Source organism: Cavia porcellus, unplaced genomic scaffold (genome assembly GCF_034190915.1).
Source record: "Cavia porcellus strain 051 isolate PalLab524CR breed Dunkin Hartley unplaced genomic scaffold, mCavPor4.1 scaffold_26, whole genome shotgun sequence".
Taxonomy (NCBI): Eukaryota; Metazoa; Chordata; class Mammalia; order Rodentia; family Caviidae; genus Cavia; species Cavia porcellus.
The window spans coordinates 9,850,323-9,867,786 of record NW_026947509.1 but is presented as its reverse complement, the minus strand read 5'-3'; the positions used below and the strand labels follow the sequence as shown (position 1 = coordinate 9,867,786).

Sequence of the window (17,464 nt, the reverse complement as noted above, 5' to 3'; positions counted from 1 at the left end):
GTTAAAATATTCCCCATGGAGGCTCACGGCTGGCTGGCCGACAGGGAACAGTTAGTACACAGGGACAGGACCCCCATTACCTGTGAAGGGCTGAAGCCCACTGTCATGAGCACTGTGCTGGTGTCCCCGGAACACCATGATGGAGTCATTTCCCCTGCAGTTAGCGGCACTGGCAGGTGATAGGCATCCATCCAGATTGACTCTGACAGCAAGGCTGGACACAGATGCCAAGTTAACGACAGCCCCATGTGCAAAGGCAACCTCCTTCACGCAGCCGCCGAAACCTAGCAGAGAGAAAGGCACTTATGCACCCAAAGGCTGAGCCATCTGATTAGCCACCCTGGCTGTGCGCTGAGCAGCCCCATCCTGCCAGAAGGGGCTGGCTCCGGACCATGGGGCGGCCTCCATATCTCCTTTGGAAAATCTCTCAGACATTCTCCTTTGAGACAAGTTAACTGTCACAGAGACATACTGGTATTTACGTTACTGTGAAAATCTACATGTACATAATTATAATCTGACTTTTGAAAACAAAAGCATTTATTTTACCTGTTTAGACCCACATTTTCTAAATTCTGTTTCTTGTCAGCAAATAAAATACAGGCAATTATGACTTTCAGTAGGGCAGGATTCTCATGGCCCTGAATTCTAGAAAACTGAATCTTTATACAATCAGTGCTCATTGAGTACCAAAAAAATGCATGAATTAGTGTGATTGCGTAACATGGAGAAAAAAACACTCTTTGAGGATTTTATGCAGGGCAACAGGAGAGAGACGATTGCTTCAAAATATGAAAGAACCCTAAGACTTTGCCCAAGTTTCATGGTGATCACTTCAGAGGTCTGGATCCACTTAAACTGTGCTAGAAATGAGATAATGCTGGGACCTACCCAGTTCACTCAGGTTCACTGTTCCTGAATATACAAGACTGGAATACGCACCTGGAGTATGCAGTATACACCTTGAGTACAACCCAGCTTGGTTTTCAAATATTTTTTTTGACTTTTTGAGAGAGGGTTTCACTCTACAGTTCAGGCTAGACTTGAACTGTAGCTAGGCTGGGCTTAAACTTGCAGTGATCCTCCTGCTTCAGCCTCCTGAGTGCTGGAATGACAGGCGCGAGCCACCATGCTTGGCCTTACACCCCAGATTTATGTATGCAAGTCCAACATTCAGCTCTGGGAATCTTAGTGTCCTGAGCTTCCCTACGTGCGTATCCTACAGAGGTGCCTTAGAAAAATCCCTGTGCAGTACCCTTCTGAGAAGTTTAACACAGAATGTGCATGAAATGGGTTTGGCGTTTCCACTGCCAAAGGAAGAGCAATCGCGCTGAATCACGTGCCAGATTGTGTGGAGAGAGAGAAGCTTGGTGACGTCTGGCAGAACTCTATTCAGAAATCTGCACAAAACCAGGACCAAGAGGACCACGGAGGAGCCTGTGACAGCATGCACACTCTCTCTGCACAAACATCAAGTTTGAAAGGCCTCAAACTTAGGCTTAGCTCCTCTCCACATTAGAATGATGCTATTGTTCTCGTCAGCATTTATACGATGTCCTCTGACCTGTGAAGTAGCAGCCGACTTCTTTTTTAAATGCTTTGGCCTTTTGCTATCATTCACATTGCTTTAGGCCCCACTGGTCCATACCTGAGTCTGCCTTAAACACAGTAGACACTTGGCAATGTGGCTGAGTTTAATTGAAAGCAGTGGGCTCCACAGAAAAGCAATCACTGGAGAACTCAAAAGCCAGGAATTCCAGCTTTCTACTAGCAGCAATTTTCTGAAAACGCACAATTGAGTTCCCAGCTTCTCTGTACTTGAATACTCCTTGCAACCAAACCAGACCTTCAAAATGCTTTGGCCGTCATGCAGCTTTGGCAAACATAGAGGAGTCACGTCAAGAAATTTCACATTATGGTGCAGGTTCCGTTTGACTAGATGAAAACAGTCCTCAGGACAGACAGTGGTGATCGCCACACAACAATGTGTGTCCACCTAATGTCACCGAACTGTGCCCTTACACAAGGCTAAAAGGGTGAGTTTTATGGGTTTGTTTTTGCATTTTAATACAATTTAAAAAGTTTTAAATTTAACAAAAATAAAATAACTTATGGGAATAGAAAAATAGATCTTTTGCCAAAGAGAAAGGGGACCAAGAGATGGAGGGAGAGGGAAAACAGGGGAGGAAAAGAGAACCATGATATGTTACGTACGTAGATCAGCTTCCCATGATGAAGAAGCCACTGGGCACGGCAAACCCACACCAATAAAAAATGAGAAAAGGAATTAACTCACAAGACGGAGTTTTTAAAATTGGAGAAGGCAAAACATGCTGGAGAGGCCGCTGGGAAAAAAAGAACTCTTCTACACTGTTGCTGAGAATGTAAAGGAGCATGGCCTCCATGGCAATCGCAATGGAGATTCCACAAAAGACAAAAATTAGGAACACCATGAGTCAGCTCTTCCCCTTCCAGATATCTCCCGCATGGAGTTAAAAAGTGTGATATCACCATGATCCATGTGTACCCACACTGCTAGCAGTACACTCACGATAGCCAAACCTTGGAAGCAGCCTGTATGTCCATCAAGAGATGAAAGGATAGAGACAGTGGTGTTTACACCCCGTGCGGTACCACTCTGCCAGAAAGAAAGACAAACTTGAGTCATTTGTAGGAGAGCGAACACACTTGGAGACCACAATGCAAAGTGAAATGAATCAGACACACAGCATAAATATTGCAGAGCACATGTGTGACTCAAATATAATAAAGCGCAAATGAAAAGATGGGTAATAGAAAGTAGGGAGATAGATCTTCCTCAAAGAAAAAAGGGGGTCAAGAGATGGAAGAAGAAGTGAAGGAGAAAGGGGGGAAGAGGAGGAGAAAAGAAAGGACAAAAAGGATGTGTTATGCATGGTTACCAACTCCCCACGGGAAATATAAACACTATGTACTACAAATATGCACTAATAAAAATCTTTACACAGAGATCGTAGTCGTTAGAGAGAGAAAACATTCACACAGTTGTAAAATGAGGCCCAAAGTATCCATCCTTCTAAAGAAGTAGCCCTCCAGCTTCGAGAGCAGGAATTCAGGCTGCTGAAGATGACCGCAGGGTCTCCACTGTGTACCCTCCTGTGGGGACCACAGCAGCAGCTTTGCCTCCGTACCCCAAAAGCACTTCCCACCTGACTTCACAAATCAAATGAAACATGAGGACAAGAAGAGGGGCAAGATAGAAAGGATGTGTTTGTCAGGGTGGCCGCTGCTTCTCTTGTTCCCTGCTTCCGTGAAAATCAAAAAGGACACCACCTTCCTTAGATCTCTCTAGACATGCGCCACCCCTGCCCACATGTCTAACTACCAAAAGGTGGCCCAGAGCTCCGGGCTGGCAAATGGCAAATGCACTCGTCCTTTCTCTGTACTGTGGTCCTGCACCAGCATGTCCTGCCCTGTCCTCTGGGCCCTGTGCAGCATACATGACACCAGGTGCTACATCCAGGTAGATGGAAGTGACCTGCCCTAGGGACACTACTCAGAAGATGATTGCCATGATCCCAGGTATTCTAGAAAATTATGCTTCCTCTTCCCAAAGAAGACAAAAGAAAAAATGAAGGGGAAATTAATTTCACATTTGATAGGAATACAAGATTAATGGGTAAGAAAAACAGCTGATAGGACCACAAAATAAAGACTGTGACAACAATGTAATTCAGGAGGACAGGAAAGAAAGAAGAAAGCGTTTTAAGACTATGGACACGGGAGGGAAAGAAATATGTTAAGTGAGCATGGTTCATTTTAATCTCAACTGACTACCTGCACGCTGAATTTGTATACAGCCGCCCAGCGAGCATTCTCCCTGGGCGCTGTGTAAAAACATCAGCACCTCACACAAACCACCATCTCTCAAAGCATGAAGCTGGGATCTCAAAGAATGGGGGGACTGAAGGATCTGCATTTTTAGTAGCCCTTCTCTCTGATCCCCGTGTACATGGTAACAGTACCAGCTAATTCTGATTTCTTACCACATTTTAGCTACTACACATGAAATATCTCACCAGCAGTTTGAGGGCCACTGGTACGAATGATGTTGCAATGATAAAAATTTAGTATTACCCATAAATAAAATATCCTTCAGTATCAGAGACGTAATCCTGGAATGGGTAAAATTATTCCCCCTAGGTCTCTGTGGATGTCTTAAACCTCTATCTTTATCATCTGAAATTTCATTTTAGCCATGTCTCCAGGACTCCAATAGTTATGACTTAGGTGTAATTCAGGAGCATAAGGCTGTGAAGGCAGGTTTATGTTTTTTTCCTTAGTTATAAACAGGTTCAAATAGTCTCACTCATACAAAGAGTTTTCAAGCCTTTTCTACTCAAAAGCCTGAAACCCTGGAGAAGATCTTCTATGCGTGTAATATTTTTAGCTGCTGCTACATCTTAAATGCCTTGAGAATGTCATTACTGTCTTCCACCCCTGTTATTCATTAACTCCTTACTACTATCCTGCTAAAAGTCTCCTTAGAGCTTGCCATATATTTTCCATTCAGAGGCATTTAAATCTTTATGTACTTACCAAATAGGCAAAGGCCGCTTCCTGGAAATTTTAACCATTCATGGGCATAGGTTTTAAGATACATAGAGGGCTCCTGCGGGGAGCTCTTGGGTTTCTCTATGCTGCAGAGAAGCCATCCTGGGCAGTGTGCACAGAGGGGATGCTGGCCTGAGCCCCTGGGGTGCCCGGGGCACACTCACTCTGGCCACGTGCTCGCCAGCCATGTGACCTCAGGCAGGTTTCCCTGCCTTTCAGCTTGGTCAACTATGAAACAGGGATATGAATCAACACCAGGCACCATGCAGATTTTCAAGGAAAACACAAAAGGGAGATTTACCTTTATTATATATAATATCTAATTTTATATGTATTATATGCTTATCACTTGCATGATTATCTACATATTACATGTAATATATACATTAAATACATACTACACACTATTGTGTATATTATGCAGTGTACTAATACAATATATACTACACATTATATGTATACAATTATGTATAAAAATACATTTGCTGCAGATGTGACAGGATAAATATGCTGATTATAACTGAGACAGTGGTGTTCTCTTGAGGGTAATGTAGGTAACTATTTGAAGACGTATTCAGTGAGTGTTATTTAGCGCTTAAAATTATCTAACGACAGGGAGAAGGTGTGAGTGGGCATTATTACCAGTCTGGGTTCACTACGCTATTTTGAAACCAAGCATCATGAAACCTGATGGAATAAGGGCTGACTGATCATTGTGTTTCTCTGGAGGGGACTCACCTTGTTCCAGACTCAAGTGCCCAAAAGCACCCCGCAGCTCCTGTGGGATCCCCCCGACATACACGGGCGAGTTCACCACCAAGGCACGCGCTGCAGACGCGGAGTAGCGCTGGGTCTGCGCGTTCACGCCTGCTGCTAGGCGGGGGCCGTGCTTCTCAATCACCACGTCGTTCCACTGCCCATCACAGTAGGACAGGCCCAGCCAGAGGTCCACTTGCGCAAAGGTAAGACTGGCATTTGACCGGAAGCTCAATACCCCACTCTTCAGCTCTACCTGTATTGCATATTAAAAAAGAAATAGGTGTGTGTGAAAAGCCTGCAGAATTACAGTTTGGGAGAGAGCAGAAGGTCAATTTCTTGAAGAAAAGCAAGAAATTTTCCTGAAAGCGCTCTATAAAAAGGCTCCATTTTATCCTCAGCAGAACAAGAGTAACAGATAATGAAACGCTTTGCAGGCTACAATTGACATGAGGGTTGTTGTACTGAGTCAAACAACTCATACGCAGGCGTGATTATGCTACGTGATGAGGTGTTAGATAACCCTAAGCTTTTAAAAAAAGGTAGTTAAGAGATTAAATCCTAGTACAAGTAACTGAACAGCTGCTGAGAACAGAACAGTTTGAACTATGACTCTGTCTTTTTGGTTTTTAGAAAATGAGAAAATGCTGCTTCATATATCAATTTAATTTGGGGGAAAATATGACAAGACAATAAGAAAATGAAATGTCAAGCTTGATGAAGTTTATTTTAACTGGTTAGTGAACTCAATTTCAAATTTGTAAGATATATTTTGATTCAATATTTCAGCTTTGTTCCAAATCTCTAACGTAATTGCTTCTGCGTGTATTCTTTTAGATTAGTGTGCCATTTTCTAATGTGAACAAATTTTATCTAAATCTTCATAGAAAAGGAAACATATTCTTATGTTTTCTTTCAAAATGTTACATAATTATTTTACCAAGAATATTTTTATTGTATTAAAAGTCAAACCAGCAACCATAACATAGTTGAAACTTTGACATCGATTTTGTCAAAACAAAATCATACCAGACAGAATTATGTTTTTTGTGTGTAAATATCATCTTGAGGAAGTACACTAGGTAAGCTGACACTCACTGAATGGCTTTGCAGTCCACAAATGTTGAGTTCAAAACTAGGCTCACACACTGCTGCAATATCTTCCAAGAATCACCTTAATCAGAGAAGCAAACACAGAGATGGGGTCAAAGCTAAGACCAAGATAAGAACAGGGTGCTGTGGAGGCAGAGAACACATGTTTTTTGTTCTCTTGGAATTATGAAAAATTTAAATTAAGGTTTTTAGAAGTAAAAAACAGTCACAGAAGGCCCTTTGAGGAAGGCATTAACATACACAGTGGCATAGGGCCCTTAGCATTAAAGAAAGGCGGCGGATAGCATACAGGGCACGGCGCAATCCAGGCAGAAAGTCCTGTCAAGTGCGTGGAAACCAGACAGCGAGGACTCTGAGGGACAGGTAGCGGCCAGCTTTTCTCTCATCTGACGGCGATGCCCGCACACCGTCCCAAGGTCATCCTCCCAGGACATAGGAATCTCATATTAGAAGTTAGGAAGTCAGTAAAATTATGGAAATAAAAAAAAAAAACAGAGAGCCACTAAATTAAGGACAATACCAAGGGTGACAGGGAAGACACAAGCTAAGTATTTCTGAATAGCAGTTCCACAAGACCTGTAAACAAATGCGTTAGATGCATGTGGAAGTTAAGGACACCCACGATCTTTTTTGAGGTAACTAGGGGAACGTTTTATGTCTTCATCACCACGTGAAAAGCCTTTGGGGCAGCAGCTGGTTTTGGTGGGAAGAAGGGCTCGTTCACCATGGACACAGGGAGCTTGAAATGGGCACCAAACACCCAGAGGGTACTCTTTTGGGAGAAAATTGAACATAAAGATATGTAAATATGATGAGCCAATAAAATAGTGGAAACTCAGGACAAAATAAAAAAGTAAAAAATTTAAAAAGTAAAATCATCCATTTGACATAAAAAGGGGGGAAAGGGGAAAAAATTTAAACTCTTCAGGAAGGGCAGTGTTTTAGGAGAGGAACAAAAGAAATAGCTTTCATTTAGGGGTATGGGGATACGAATTAACTTCCTATTAATTGTCTAGAAGTGGATCTTTAGGGTGAAGAGGATTTCACAGAAGAAACCAGAAGGATTGGCTGAAAAGCAAGAGGAACTAGTATCTTAGAAAGTCGCTCGGGGAGAATTTTCTTTTTTTGCTAAGCAAGAGGATGAGAAGGACCAAGTAAGTTAAGTGACGACCCGTTAGGCTGCAAATGTGCGGCCACTGGAAACCTCACAGCCGCGACTCTGCAGTGGGTAGGGCAGAGCGGGGAGCCCTCTGCACAGCAGTTTTGGGGACCCACTTCAGGGAGGAAAGTGGAGATGACAAGAGTAATCAGTTTCCATGCACCCGACTGTAGAGAGAAAGAGAATACAGTGCAGGAGGTGGACACTTCAGGAGAAGCCAGAGGGCCAAGAGAGGGAAGGTGTGGACTTATGGGGGTGGGGGACAGACAATAAATATAATGGAATAAACCCACGGGAATCTGCCGACCTCAGAGCATGACTAACCCTCACACCTGTTCTCCGATGAGAGAACAGATGAAAGTTCAGCCTTGTGGATGCTGGAACTGCAAAGAAGGTGGCTGTGTGGATGGAAATGGGGTTGAGGAGATGAGGATTTGAGGATACTGGTGCTTGGATAGCTAAGGTATGGAGAAAATAAATGGAGAGCGGACTCCTAGCCAGTGGTCTTAAGATCGCTGTGGGAATGAGAGAGGAGGAAAGTTATATTCTGAGGTTAAAGATTTTAGTAGTGGAAATGTTCTGTCCAGCCTGGAGGTGAGAAATGTGTACTGAAGTGACTTAGGACCACAGGGAGGGTCCGAGAAGCAGTCGAAGTCAGCAGGTGGAGGAGACTGGAATCTCAGTTGTGCAAAGGTCTGCTTCTCCACACTTGCACACGCAGTGGTAAAAGAGACCACAACACTCTCTGCATAGTAGCCTAACATTCACTTTCAAAGCCAGCGTAAAGTGAACGCTGTCATTTAATATGGTGGGGATGCACTGTATTTTCAAAGGCCATGCAAGGAGCAGGATGGAGACCGAAGATGTGGCTGAAGAGGAAGTGTGAGGCCGAGCAGCGAACAGCTCCATCTCCTCCATGGCCGTGCAGGGAGAGACAGCTCCACCAGGCTTGGTGAGTCACCCAAAGATGAACTCCCCAAGATTCCCCCATCACATATACACATCCAGCACTATCTCCTATGCATGCCTAAGGGCAGCGGTTAGACAGGGAGGGCACAGTGTAGAGACAGCCAGGACCCCTTTGCTCCAAGAGACACATGACTGGAAGGAAGCTAGCAATAAGCAGGAGGCAAGCACATACTGGAAACCTAAGGCTCACTACACTCCTCAAGGGTTAAGTTTCCAATTCCCTTGTCAGAAAAATTGACAGTGTATAAACTAAGATGCAAACAACCCTGAACTGAATATATCTTAGAGTCTAAATATCTAAAATCACCAACATGCATATTTCACTTCCTATTTGCTAGAGATCAAGCATCTGAGGGTAAGAGGTCCAACATTTTCTATTGAGTCTAGGTGAGATTTTTAAAGAATTTTTATAAAATGCACCTTTTAATAATATAATTGTTTTTGACAGTAGTATGTCATTGAATGGCTAGATGAACTAAAAAGCAGTTTTTGCCCATTGCATTGAGGGAAACACCTGTAAATGTTCTCAGCAGTCTTATGCACTGTAACAAACATGAAACAACCAAAACAGAAGGACATGACAGAGCCAGGGGAAACAAATACCAACGTGAAATACAAGTGATCCAGAGATGATGCTGAGAACTAGCGGAAATTGTTCGAAGACAGAGGATAAATCCAGTTTTGTTTCATTTTGCTTTACTTTGACACAGGATAAGTTGCTAAACTTCCCCAGCAGACCTTAAACTTGCAGTCCTCCTGCCTCAGCCTGCCAGAATGCTAAGATTACCAGTGTGTGACACCACTCTGGAATAATAGCACTTTTACAAGTTTCAAAGGCAAGTGTTTTGGTGTTCATATATGATCTTCTAACTATAAGATGCAAGTAATAATAATCACCAAATTCTGATTATGTATTATCTCTGGGAGACACAGATAATAGAACAGGAGATACCTTGTACCAAATAAAACATCATGATGATTTAGCTCTTGGGTTGCATGATGTGCCTAAGAATTTTCATTCTGTTATTATACTTTACTGTAAGTAATGGAAAATATTTGTCAAATGTATTCTGTTAAAATATATCAAAATTAAAGAAGGAAGTTATATTTTTCACATACTGGGAAACTTAATTCTTTCTAGTTAGACTATTTTGTTAAAACTGCAATTTTACAGAATGATTATTTTAACCCTGGATGATAGAACATTTGACAGGACTCTAAAACTAAAAAAATGTTTAGGGAAAAGTTATGAAAGTGAATTAGTAGCAAAGCCACAATTCAGTATAACATTCTTTTAAAACTGAGCCTGACATTGGGAGGTAAATATAATTAAATTAACATACAGCAAGAAAATCAGGTCCATCTTTGTTGTAAATGAAAAGAAGCAATCCATTTACTTGGTCAGTTCTGAACTTCAGAGAAATCTCAAAATCCATTCCACCACGAAACACACCCGGATGAAGCTGCAGGAATCCTTCAGGAACAAGAACAGGTACACGTTAGGCTCGCAATGCAGTCCAGCACCATGAAGGTGCTGTAAGTTTCTAGGACCTGAAGTGTCTCACAAAAAGCAGGCCAGTGAGTGCTATGAAATCCCCTCGTAACTGCACCCACCTGGCTGAACTTCATATGCCTCTTAAGGGGATGTGATTTGCTTCCTAAGTCATATAAAATCCTGCATGATACAAGATTATTTCACGTACGTATCAGCTACAAGTAGTCACCCCAAGGAAAACCCAGTACGAGGCTGATGAGGAAAAGAGCAATGGAAAAGTACACAGATCATAATGTCATTAGCATCAGCTGCTTCTCTCTTCTGAAGGTAGATTAAGCCACTTCATAAACAGCCAACATCGTGGGGCTGGGGATTTAGCTCAGTGGCATAAGCACCTGCCTTGCAAGCAGGCAGTCGTGAGTTCGATCCCTGGTACCGATAAAAAAAGGAAAAAGACAAAAAAAAAAAAAAAAAGCCAATATAGCCAAGAGAAAGCTGTGACACTAACATAGGTAAACCATCAAGGGTGTGGGTCCTGAGAAGGGCTACATGCAAACAGATACTTGTAAATCTTATTATCTTTTTAGGCTTTAAAATATATTTATGTGCTCAGCAGAGCGGATCGTGAACGTGCTCCAGTGGCCCATGTGTTAAAAGGCTTTTTCCACAAGGGGGCGCAATCAGAAGGTAGTGGAACCTTTAACAGGTGGGATTTACTGGGAGATCTTTAGGTCCCTGGCTTCAGGGATTTGGAGGTGACTGTGGTCCCCTGGCTTCTCTGCATTCTCTTACTTCCCAGAAACAAGGCGAGTAGTTCTGCTCCACCCATAATTCCTACCCTAACATGCTGCCTCAAAAACACAGGCTCATAGCCACAGGCACAAATGATACTGGATCGGAACCACTAAAACTGTCAGCCTAAGGAAACCCCTTCTCTTTATAAGTTGATTATCTCAGGTGCTTTGGTACCGTGCCGGACAGCTGTTGAATACACATGATAAACCACCCCAAAGTCTATTGTAGATATTACCTGCTCCGAGGAACTGGACTCCCTCGTTCAATGAAGCAGGGCATCCTTCCCAGCTGTCATAGACATTGATTTGCTCTTCAGAGCTCTGCCAATCCAGAGGTTCCCAAATAGCAGAGGGATTGTAACTCTTCATAAAATGCACATCCTTGAGACAGCCCACAAAACCTTTCTGGATAATCTCTGCAGGGATTGACAGATGTCAAGACATGTACATGATGTGTTCTGAAGGATTCTTTTCAAGCAATTAACTTTATATCCCATTAAAAACAAAGAAATAAGCCATAGTCTTACCACCTACCTACCAAAAACCTCTAATAATTCATGTCAACACCACACCACCGCTATAATAAATGGTAGTAATTACATGTGAGCTGTGTCATACTCCAGAGACAGATCTTTGTGCACAAACCTTGGCTTTACAGTGCTAGCAAGTGTATTGCCTTTTGCACCAACAGGAGATTCACTTATGAGCCTCAATGCTGAAGAGCTATGATAACTTTCAAAGCAGGGTTGAAGGAAATCCTTCTACTCAAGCTGTACGTACAGTACAGTGCCTTCATCAGGATGAGCCAACCCAGTATCCAAATGAATTCCAGAATTTGATTTCTCATTGGAGATTTTGTGTGATGCTGATTTTAAATTTGGAATTCTCCAGAGTCGGTAGAGGCAAGGTAGTATACATAAATATGGCAAATCTTATATAAACGATATGAGAGAGTGATGAAGAAAGCAAGAACAATATTGAGAGAGGAGAACATGTTGTGTGGCTGTGTCCTTCCCGGTGGGGGTGGAGCATGACCTCATGTTTGAATGAGGTCTCACTGGATTCCCGGGCTCATGTCCACCAGCAGAGATCTGAAGGCCAATGTAACAGGCCAACTCACTCCTTTCTAAAGGAGACGGGCTCTGAGAGAAGCACCCGGCACCAGAATATTCATTCCTGCTGGCACTTGGAACTCCCAGTGCGCTAAAGGGCAAAGAAGTAGACCAAAGGGGTGTGTGTGTGGTGTGTTAGAAGTGTTTGTAGATCATCCTAAATTAGACAAATGAATGAAAACTCTCTCTCCTCTAGAAACATCTCTGAGGCAGTAACCATTACTGATTTTGAAAATTCAAAGTATCCCTTATGACTTTACTAAAAATGTTTTATTTCTTTTGATGTTTTTCATAGTGATTCCATGAACACCACTACTTGTAGAATGAGTATACTCCTCTGAGTCTTAGCTCCTGTGTAACATTGTATAGATACACTGTAATTTTCTAGGAGAAATTTAAAAATGAGAATTTGGGAAAAACTGTAAGATGCTTAGCAATGTTTTTGAAAGATGGTTATTTTCTGCCTGTGATGATTTTCTTCATGTTAATTTTTATTAGTTCTAGGATGTGCTTTTGTTCCCTTGTCCTAAAAATGTGGGAATTATTTACAAACCTCAATTATAGCACTGGGCTAGAATTGTCTGTTTATATATCTGTTCTCTCCATTGTGACAAAGACCACATCTTCATCATATATGAATATGTAGGGATTGGTTTGGTGACAGTTTAGTACTCAGGGAGTCGTCCTCATCCTGTTTAGAGTTAAGTTAGGCTCACTTTTTTCTATTTCTGGATTATTTACACTAAATTTAAAACCCTAAAAGATATGCATAAGTACCCAAATAATATACCTGTGACTGAAATTAGTACAATTCATTTCAGCAAATGCTCACTAAATTTCCTTTCTGTATGAAGAACGGGGAAATAGCAAGATAAATACAAATACTACATGGTTCCTTTAATAAAGAGGAGCCCTAAGGGAAATTTTGATGCATGTCTATAAAAAACACAACACTTAGTCATACTTTAAAATAATGGAAGCTGACTTTAAGTTTGCGGGCAATTTGTAAACGAGCTCACCAGCCTCCTTCCGCAGGATGGCGTGACCCTGGGGCAAACCGCCCACAAAGAGTCCTGCATTGTCCCCAATGATGGTGCTCCCATTCGGGGCGGCCCCAGAGCCTACGGAAGAAGAGATGGAAGTCCAGCTTCAGCAAGACAGTCACAAGCTGCTGAGTTATCAGGGGACAAAGCCATTCTCTGAGCTCTTCGACACCACTCTGTCCCGCTGCCCCTCTGAGCTCTGTGCATCACTGGTTTCCTTCTTGTCCCCACACCATGATGTTGGAGTGACTGACCTCCTGCTCAGGGTCCTCCTAAGAGATGAACAGTGAGCTTGGCCTCTGGGCAGATTACCAGGGCCCAAGCCAAGAAGAGAAGCCTGGATACCTGGGTATTCCATAACGATGCAAATTCTCCATGAAGTTTCTATCTAGCTCTCCCCTTCTTTGGGAAGAAAGATAAATTTTATTGTTTTTTAAAATTATTTTTCAGAGCTCTGCATAATCTAGTCAGCTCAACTTACCTCTGGTACCTTTGCTGGAAAATCTCAATTTTCAGTCTAGATGCCTTCCCGGCACCCAGTACTGTCAGTAGGCTACATCCTCAGGCTGCCTGATACGCCTACCCACGTATCCAGGCATCTAAGACTTAACTGGCTCAGAGCTCGGCTCTGAATGTCTCTCTACATCTCCTGCCAGCATCCTGAACAGCTTAATGTTGAGAGCTACATTCCTCCACCTACCTGTCGAGGTCCCTGTCCCAGAAATTATTGACAAGCAAGGCCAGCAGCCGCCATCAGGCAGGCCGTAGCTCTGGGTACTACCAGCCTCTAGCAGGCATACATAGTGCACCAATGAGCAGGCAGAATTGAGTTCCAAGAAAACTCCAGCTATCAGAACAGATGTGAGCTGGCATGGGCTCACCAGTGCCTATTTACCCACCCCTGCTGCCCTCCAGTCACGTCATCAAAGCCTGTTCATCTGACATCTGTGACACCCCCAGAATCTGACCACTTCTCATGGTGTCCACAGTGGACCTCCTGGTTGGCGTCACCATTAGTGGCTGTCTGAATCATGACAGAGGAAGGGCAGAAGTCCATTCACTTGTGTCCGTGCTTCCACCGTCATTCTCTCAAAATTTATTCTCAACAGAGCAGCCAGAATGATTCTGTGAATCAAGTGTCTTGTTGCTCCTGTCTCTCTCCGAGTTCTCCAGTTACGTCCCTCCTTCAGAGAATAAAGCGATCTCGTCTCGGATCACTGACCTCATGTCCTGTCATGAGTCCTATCACACCCCCTTCCCCACTGGCCTACTTGTCGGTCCTTGGCATGCCACACTAAGGGCCCCATGATATGCCAACATCAGCTTAGCAACCGAGCTGCATCTGGGCCAGAGGGCTGCTCACCTGAGTACTGCCCATCCAGAGTGATTCGGCCGAAAGCCTGATGCCTGATGGCAGTTATCTCATGCCACTGGCCATCGCTGTACTGTTTACTGTCATCATCAGTCGTGGTGACTACCACTGGGGACCCCTTCAGAGAATGAATGAATGCATGGATGAGAACTTGAGAACAATCAGACACACAGACACCGGTGCGTGTGCTAGAGACCGATTTACACATTTCCTCTCTGTGCTCACAGTGCCAACAGCCAAAGCTTTCACAGCAAACTGGAAATTAAAGGCTGTTTCCGTTGGGGTGGTTCTGAATGCCCAGGACCTGCCCCTAAAAGCGCCTTCTCTGTGAAGTAAGCATCACTCCCAAGTCACTTGCATTTTGATTATCTGTGTTCCGGAGAAAAGTAATGAATATTCCAAAACTTTAGGCTTTTGATTTTCATGGCAGAACTGTGTAAAAGTAGGGAGGAAGTTAATAGAATAACACTGAGCCTTCCTTCCAAAGACAGGGACATGCCTGGCGGGCACTTTCTCTTCCTCTCACTGAACTACTAATAAAAAGGAATGAGATCAACACTAAAACTAGTCAGAAGTTAACCAGGTGTGGTTATGCAGGCTTGAAATCCCAGTATGAAAGGAGGCTAAGGCAGGAGGATTGCAATGTGGTGAGAGCTGGTCTCAAAAAAAAAAAAAAATGTCATGTGCAGTAAACATCCTGAGCTTAAGTGTGGGGCAAACTTTTTGCATGGAGCTGTGTCACATCAAATCTAACATGCATACTCTGGCCAGTGTAACGGTGTCACAGTTAAAACTGTGTTCCTAAGTGTAAGACCCTACGAAATGGAAGATGGAGAGAGAGAGAGAGAGAGAGAGAGAGAGAGAGAGAGAGAGAGATTAATAAAAAATCTTGAGGGTTAGGAAAGAAAGAGAACTAGACGGAAAACTTTTGTCATGGTACCATAGAACTAAGCAAGTACTGTTTCAGAAAGTTATCATTAATGCAAGGGAAATATTTTTAGTCTTAATACACAAATGAGACTGAATAAAATAAATTCCAACTTCATCATCGACTTCATTTACTTTGTTAAAAAAAAAAGAAAACTAAAATGAAACGAACATTAGTTTCTCTCATACTGAATAAAGTTGGTTTACTTAGAAAAATAAACTTCCTTCTAGTCAATATTTTAAACCACGTTAGGTTGCGTAAAGTACTGTAAATGTTTTAATTACCTGTGATATTGCACCAAACTCTAAGAATGTTGCTATACTGTGTTTCTTAGAGGAAACCGATCATTTTCTGATGTAACAGACTTGGAGACTGACGTGAAAACTGTGTTAATCACACAGGGTAAGGGAAGCATTTGTTTGTAGTTCCCTCAAGTAGCTGCAGTGATATTGTGGGTCCATGCTACACATTTCATTGGCTCCCGTCACACCTCATGACATAATTGACAATATATGTGACACACAAAAATTTTCATGATCCCAAGCAGAAACCAAAACATCTTTTAATTTCCCGAGAGTCTGAGTGGGTTGCTTCTCACAGGGTCAAAACCCCAACTTTCACAGCCAGCTCCATGAGCCAGAAGCAGGACCATCTGGACCACTGCTGGTCCTTGAATGTTGTGCAGCATGACTCTTTGTGTATCTGTTTTGTTCTGCGCCCCTTTTATTTTTCCAACACTATTTCAACATTTTAGTATTTTACAAACACACATTTCATTATCGTGGTTTAATAATTAAAAGCAGAACTGGTGTCGTGCCCAATTAATGTGCCCTGGTAGCATGCCCATTAGTTTTTCCATTAGTGAATTCAACAATACTAATGGGATTACTAGCATGGGATGCTAATTGGGCGTGACATAAGAAACTGGCTTACTTCTTAGCGTACCCTTGCTAATGATGAAATTAATGAGCATTTTATTAAATGCTGTCTCATCAAAGTGTACTTAGCGTTAAAATGGTTACAAACGATGTTGCATTCCAAAGATCAGGTGTCTAAGTGGCTCTTCATATTTTGTTTGGCAACAATCTGAAGTGTTAATAGTTCTCTAGATCAGAAATCACCTTTAATAGACACAATTTCAAGTGCATAACCTACAGTCATAGTGTGCCAAGCTCACTTTTATACTTAGAGGAAACGAAAATAGTATTTCTGGGCAATAGTTTTAAGATTCTTCCTCTCCCCTCCCTCATCCCCAATATAAAAATAATAATAAGTTCTGGTATGGTATTATGCAATTCATTATTTATTCCATCTGGAAAATAGCAGATGCAGTCAGTAGATGCTATGCAGCATTGTTTGAAATTTACTTTCAAAGCTTCCTTGTAACTATAAACAGAATGCTTTACGGATCCTCTGAGAATGTCACTGAACATAGAACACTTATGTGATAAGCCTAGATTGTTATCAGTTAATAAAATATCTGATCAAGTACACACAAAATCAAAATCAAATGAAGTATGAGCAGATTCTAGCCAACTGTTGAGACTTACAGTAAGTAATGCTGCAGTGAACTTTTTCTTTTCTCTGGATACCTTAATAAGGGTTCCAAGACTCATCAGAACATCACATATATTACCAATTTTAAACATTATAAAGAATTTCATCCTTTTTTTCTAAGCATTTATTCAACATAGTACACTAGAAAGCTGGTGATGAAAACAAGAAGTCTTTATATACACAGCCACAAGGTTAGGCTTACAGTTACATAAACAGTTTATTACCTGAGTTTTAAGGTATTTTTTTAAAAAGCACAGTATAAACTCCATATGAAAGAGTAACTTTTAAGATTCCCTAAAGATATTTTCTTCACTGAAAGAGTTTTGCTGTAGAATAAATTACAGAACATTATAGCGATAGTTCAACATGGTGGAAGGCCGTGTCAGGGATGTTTACCCTGAGGTCACTTCCTCCCTCCTATTACAACTTCCTTTTCCCTTTCCCAGTAAATGCAAAGAAACTTTCACTCAGCTCCTTGCACGTCATCAATGCCCGCCCTACGCCACCCCCAGTCAAAGGTTACATATACCCCATAACCCCATATCCAGACAGAGGAAAACCCAGTCCACTGCT

General features: G+C 42.3%; 1 protein-coding gene across 4 annotated transcripts in view; it reads right to left on the bottom strand.

Annotated features, from left to right (window-relative positions):
• The window catches only part of Ush2a (usherin), a 658,323-nt gene that overhangs the window by 370,682 nt on the left and 270,177 nt on the right, over positions 1 to 17,464 (bottom strand). For all 4 annotated transcript variants that reach the window (XM_063236705.1, XM_063236706.1, XM_063236707.1 and 1 more), the window contains 6 exons: positions 14,398 to 14,524; positions 13,011 to 13,112; positions 11,116 to 11,295; positions 9,934 to 10,064; positions 5,332 to 5,605; positions 81 to 284 (listed from right to left, as the gene is read on the bottom strand). In XM_063236705.1, the coding sequence (XP_063092775.1) occupies positions 81 to 284; positions 5,332 to 5,605; positions 9,934 to 10,064; positions 11,116 to 11,295; positions 13,011 to 13,112; positions 14,398 to 14,524 (1,018 nt within the window). The remainder of the gene's footprint in view (positions 1 to 80; positions 285 to 5,331; positions 5,606 to 9,933; positions 10,065 to 11,115; positions 11,296 to 13,010; positions 13,113 to 14,397; positions 14,525 to 17,464) is intronic.